Here is a 5,583-nt window from a genome sequence, read left to right on the forward strand (position 1 = left end):
CTTTTAAGAAGACCTAGTGACCCCTATGTCTTGAATTTGGAGGAAAAAATCATATTTCATTTATCACTACAGAAGGATTCAGTGAATGCGCATATGAAACTGGTGGGTTCAGTACCTCAAAAAAGGTTAAGTACCACTGGCCTAGATATTTCTATTTACAATTTTAAATAATTTACAATTTTAAATAATTTACACAATGTATTTTAAATAATTTACTATTTGTTACAATTGTTATTTCAGTTTAATGACACAGTTTTATACGGTTTAGTTGATGTGTTGGTGTTTGCTGCGACAGATTTCAAACAGCACCGTTCTAATGTCCATGCTGCAGGATCCCGTGGTTCCAGTATCCAATCATCTATGACATTAGAGCTAAACCTCGTAAAATCTCCTCACTGACTGGAAGCAAAGGTGATAAGCACTGAATACACACCTACACACTGCTGCTCAGTTACATTCTGTGTTCTTCAGCAAAGTAGAAATCTTGTGACTTTTGTTACTAAAGTTTAATACAACATACTGTAGTACTTGTTCTACATTAAGAGCTTATTATGTTTTATAGTGTTTGATAAATATAATGGATGGATGGATGGATGTTGTCTCCTGTAAGAACTGATAGTTATAGTTTAGTGGAATTCGATTTAGAAATGGTCCCAGTCAGTACAGTTCAGCACTACTCTGCCTCTGTATACACACACAGGCCAGTTACATTTTAGCTTTATTCATGTAGCAAATTAAAAAGTAAGCAGCATTACACATCATGGATTGTGTTGTCATAGTAACAGTCTCTCTGAGGTCAAGCTGTAGAAATCTAAACCATAAAGTTCATGGAAGGTTTCTGCAGATGAACCTCAACACCATTATTTAGGATAGCTTTTACTGTTTCCTGCTTTTCTTTCATGTCGGTAGAAATATGACAAGTATGGATATTTGTGTTTGTGCAGATCTGCAGATGGTGAATATTGGAGTGCGGGTGTTGTCCAGACCCATGGCGTCCAGCCTGCCTGTAATGTACCAACAACTAGGGAAGGACTACGACGAGAGAGTTCTGCCTTCTATCGTCAATGAAGTCCTCAAATCTGTAGTGGCCAAGTTCAACGCTTCACAGCTCATCACACAGAGAGCACAGGTGCTCCTGGTTCCCACGCTGCCTGCTGTTTCATATTGCAGCACCGACAAATCGGCCCAGTTCCCTTCATTTTGGGGGATCGATGATCAGCTGATACTTGCATGAAAAACCAGTCTGATCCTCAAATGTCTGCTGTTCTCTTTACTCTGCAGCGAGAGGACAGACTGACTGACTAGGTCACGTCTGCATGTTAACAAGTCACTGCACTGTTAGTTTAGTGCCTTTGTCATTATATTTAGTAACTTTTCAGAAAAAAATTGGTATTGGCCAAAATTAGAATCAGCAGGTCAGGTTTTGGTGCAGGCCTAGCTTTTTCTGCTGCCCAGTTGAAACTGTTGTTGGTGTCCAGGTTTCCCTGCTGGTGCGCAGAGAGCTTGTTGAGAGAGCAAAGGATTTCAACATCATTCTGGATGATGTGGCCATCACAGAGCTGAGCTTCAGCAGCCAGTACACTGCTGCTGTGGAGGCCAAGCAAGTTGGTGAGTCTGGACCTGTTGGCTAACATTCTACTGACACTGGAGGGAAATGAAGCCACTCATACGCGTTTCTATACAATCAGGACCAAAGTTGTTCAGATTTAGGTTTAAAGTTCTTTTCCAATTCGGCCAACTTGAGTCCTGAATATGTGCAGGGAGCTAAAGATGAGGGTTTTGGTATGGAGACTTTCCATGGTATGGAGCGCATCACTAAACATAGATCTTTTAAAACCTTTCTTTATCTAAGAAAGCTTCTCAGATATACAAGAGTAATGCCAATAGAGATTTTTCCAACTGTAATGTTATACATTTTTAATCTGCCTTGCCTTTTTCACAAAGTATAAATAAAAACAGAAACATATTTTTTTTACAACTGATCCTCCACTTACTTAAATTAGCTTAGATTTAAACTCCGATTCTGCCAGGGTTATGAATACTGTTGGACTTAACATGATATGAAAATATTCAGATTAAGTGAGCAATGAGCACTTGATTTCAATTCCTACAATCTGCTGGAAGAGAACACCAGGCTATACAGTACTACCAAAAAGAGAGGAGTTTATAAAGTATTGCTTGTGCACTTTTAGCCCAGCAGGAGGCGCAGAGAGCACAGTTCTACGTAGAGAAAGCCAAACAGGACCAGAGACAGAAGATCATCCAGGCGGAGGGGGAGGCAGAAGCTGCTAAAATGGTAACTGAATTTGAACTGAAGCAGATCCAGTTGTGTTTGTTTTTAATATGGAGACCAACACTGGATGTTCGCTCAACATCCACAAGTCATCTTTAGTTGCTGTTAAAGCTGCAGTGTGTTACTTTTATTAAAAATAAATCAGTCAGGAGGAGGGCCTTTACACTGTCAATCATGTTTGTGTACACACTGCTCACACTCAGTTCCACTTCTCTCTGCTACACTAGTTCCCCAGAGCAGATCCCGTCATCAATGCTCAGGCTAGTTAGCATAGCAACCGATGACGACAGATAAAGTTTTCTGGAATAGTAAGCTGTTTATCTGCTGGTAGCACATTTAGCAGCGCATACACCAGCACGAACTTCCTCTTGTCTCTGATTGGTTGTTTTTGACCAGGTGGTGTATTAGCATCTACTATTGCAGATGCTAATAGTAACATAAGGTGGAGGTGGAGGAGCTTGATTTACTTTTTCCCTCCCCCTCTCACAGATTATGGATCTCATATTATACTGTCATGACATAGTAACAGTTTTTACAAACATGTAAGAAAACATTTTTTTTATAAAGGTTACATACTTCTAAGTGCTTAATAATTGGCCTTTGACTTGATTAGTTCAGTGTAATGTTACCTGAAGGCATTTTCAACAACCTTCTTGATCAGAATAGTGACATGTTTACATCTCAGTATGTGAAAGGTCAGTTTTACTGTGTTTGTGTGTTTCTGACCTTGCATTACACTTGAGCTTATGTTGAATAACTAATTGGTCTCTCTCTCAGTTGGGCCAAGCTGTGACCAAGAACCCTGGTTACCTGAAGCTGAGGAGAATCAGAGCAGCTCAGAACATTGCTAAGACGGTTGGTGTGATCAGCCTTTTCAGGAGCTTTGCTGATGATGAATTATGCTAAGTAGAGTGTCTGCTTCTAGGTGTCTGCATCTCAGAACAAAGTGTACCTTAATGCTGACAGTTTGGTTCTGAATCTACAAGATCAGACGTCCTTCAACAGGTAGGTTCCACTGCCAGACTCTGCTTTACCTATCTGACTCTTTATCATATCTCTAACTTCTGCTTCCCATTTCATTCTGAATCCTTCCTAGTTAACAGAAAGTCAACAAAGTAAAACCTGAAGAATCTTTAAGGATTAAAAGCGTAGCAACATGTTTATTTCCTCTCACATGGCATCACAAATGTTTTCTGGCTTTAGAGTTTAAATGTTGAGGCTCATCTTCGAAAGTTTAATATAAGGGTGTCATTAATGAAGTTGTAAGCTGATGCCTAACCTGTTGGTCTCTCCCACCTGCAGCTGCCCTTTGATTTCATCACCTGTCAAACATCTTAATCTAAGGTTCAAGGAGCAAAATCAGAGATTGAAAACCCTGGATTTTAGTTTCTTTTTTGCTGTTCTTTTTCCAGTTTTTCGACTGTTCTGAAGAAGTGAGGAAGACGTGACCAGTGGCAGCACAGCAGACATCTTATTAGACCCACAAAATCATCATCCATCAATTTGGACAAGTGGGAAAGAACTGACTTTGTTTTTTCTCCTGGAGATTTAGGAGTTGCTTTTATTACTTTTTGAAGCCTGTACAATTATCTATGTGTAATAGAATAAAACTGGATTATGCACACTACCTCAGCCTAGTGCAGGAACCTTATGTTAACAAACCTGTTTTAAATGACCGTTGCTTCTTATCAGTGGCATTTCCATTTGTAGGTTAGATCATTTTTACTCGCTCTCATTTTAATCAAACTAGACTGCCTCATTATTCAGCTTTAAACACATTTTCAGTAAAAATCGTTGTCACATTCAGAGTAATCTCAGTAGGCAACCTGATTTCCAGAAAAGCTTACATTCTTTAAATTTGGACAAAATGAAAACTAAGTTGATATTGTATTGAGTCAGATGATGAACAGGTTGGAACTGAGAAGACTAACCATTAATGAGTTGACGTCAGAGGTGAAACTTGCTACAGATCTGTACATGGTTGGAAAGGGAAACACATGACTAAAAAAAAGATTCAGCTGGGAGAACATCAGGGGCCTCATGCATAAAGCAGCATGAGCACAAAAAATGTGCGGTGCCATACGTTGCACACAAGTCGGCATGTATAACATTAACATTGCGTCAACCTTTGCAAAAATATACGCACACTTTTTCACTGGCGTGAAAATGTGCGACAGCCACGCAAACTTTCTGCGGACAATATCAAACTACAAAGAGTCAAAATTCACTTAAATGCACTTAAGTCTGACTACATTCAGTGTTATTTAGAACAAGAAGCATCAAACCCGATGTTTTTCATGATTTTAATATTTTATTTAAATGTAAACGAAACGGAACCGCATTTATCCTCAGACAAGCTAACACGCATACAAAATAAAGAAAATAAAGGTACTATATACTTTTATTTTTATTTTATTTTCACTGAAAATAGTGCTTTTCCTCAGTTTTTGTCTCATAGAGATGTAATGTTGGTCTGTGTGCTGAAGCGCATGGAATGCATCTGCGGGGTAATTTCATTCTCACTAAAAGAAGAAAACATGGTTGGATCAGCAGATTAACTCAAACCTGCTGAGTAAAAATAATCAACAGGTTTGATTATTTTTAAGGTGATCAAGGTGTGTAGTCAAACACGTATATTTATAAGTAGCTGCGAGCATATAAGGTGTGCCGCGTAATGGAAGGATTCAGAGGGAGCAATTGATCAGAGATCATATTGATCTGCTGGGAAGTGATGGTTTATGAGCGTTGAGACTGCTCAGACTGATCATTCTGGATTTCTGAGCAAAACTTAGAGAGCCGTGTGGTACCGGTACCAGTCCAGTTGCAGTCATCCTTCAATCGAGCCGCTCGCTTTGTGAATGCGCCTTTTGGACATAAAGCAACTTTTTTCTGTAAATGAACAATTCATGCACAGGATTCTACTATTTAGAATAAACGTCCACTTTCCCTACTCAAAGGACTCTCTGACACGCTGTCTTTAAATCCCGGCTGAAGGCTCTACTGTTCAAACAGGCATTTGTACCATCTTAATTGATTTTTTTTTTCTTTAAAATACATTTTTATTTTTGTAAAAGTGACATTATGTGCCCTCAAAGCACCTTTTAAATAAAATACAGGGCTTAAAGAGCTCCGGCAGGGGGCCAGATTTCCGGCTTTTGACCAAACAGTCTGCCTCAACCAAACTAGTCTCCAGGCTGGACCGGAACGTGTCGGCGGCGACACATCTAAATTTGCAGTACCGTAATTCCGCCACACGTAGCGCTATCTGAAAAATTCCAACGGTTTCTGAA

At 39.4% G+C, this 5,583-nt stretch overlaps 1 protein-coding gene and 1 long non-coding RNA gene across 2 annotated transcripts in view; both read left to right on the top strand.

Moving 5' to 3' along the window:
* Positions 1-3,920, top strand: part of LOC106938668 (prohibitin-2-like) — a 13,945-nt gene extending 10,025 nt beyond the window's left edge. Inside the window, exons 4-10 of the mRNA XM_015020800.1 lie at positions 332-411; positions 945-1,129; positions 1,479-1,608; positions 2,193-2,296; positions 3,071-3,148; positions 3,219-3,298; positions 3,706-3,920. Coding sequence (XP_014876286.1) covers positions 332-411; positions 945-1,129; positions 1,479-1,608; positions 2,193-2,296; positions 3,071-3,148; positions 3,219-3,298; positions 3,706-3,730 — 682 coding nt within the window. The 3' untranslated portion in view covers positions 3,731-3,920. The remainder of the gene's footprint in view (positions 1-331; positions 412-944; positions 1,130-1,478; positions 1,609-2,192; positions 2,297-3,070; positions 3,149-3,218; positions 3,299-3,705) is intronic.
* Positions 3,921-4,693: 773 nt separating this feature from the next.
* Positions 4,694-5,583, top strand: part of LOC106938664 (uncharacterized) — a 4,578-nt gene continuing 3,688 nt past the window's right edge. The window contains exon 1 of the long non-coding RNA XR_001422673.1: positions 4,694-4,899. This is a non-coding gene — a long non-coding RNA (uncharacterized LOC106938664). The remainder of the gene's footprint in view (positions 4,900-5,583) is intronic.

The sequence above is a fragment of the Poecilia latipinna genome, unplaced genomic scaffold (genome assembly GCF_001443285.1).
Source record: "Poecilia latipinna isolate Pla-1442-1.1 unplaced genomic scaffold, P_latipinna-1.0 Scaffold2662, whole genome shotgun sequence".
Classification (NCBI taxonomy): domain Eukaryota; kingdom Metazoa; phylum Chordata; class Actinopteri; order Cyprinodontiformes; family Poeciliidae; genus Poecilia; species Poecilia latipinna.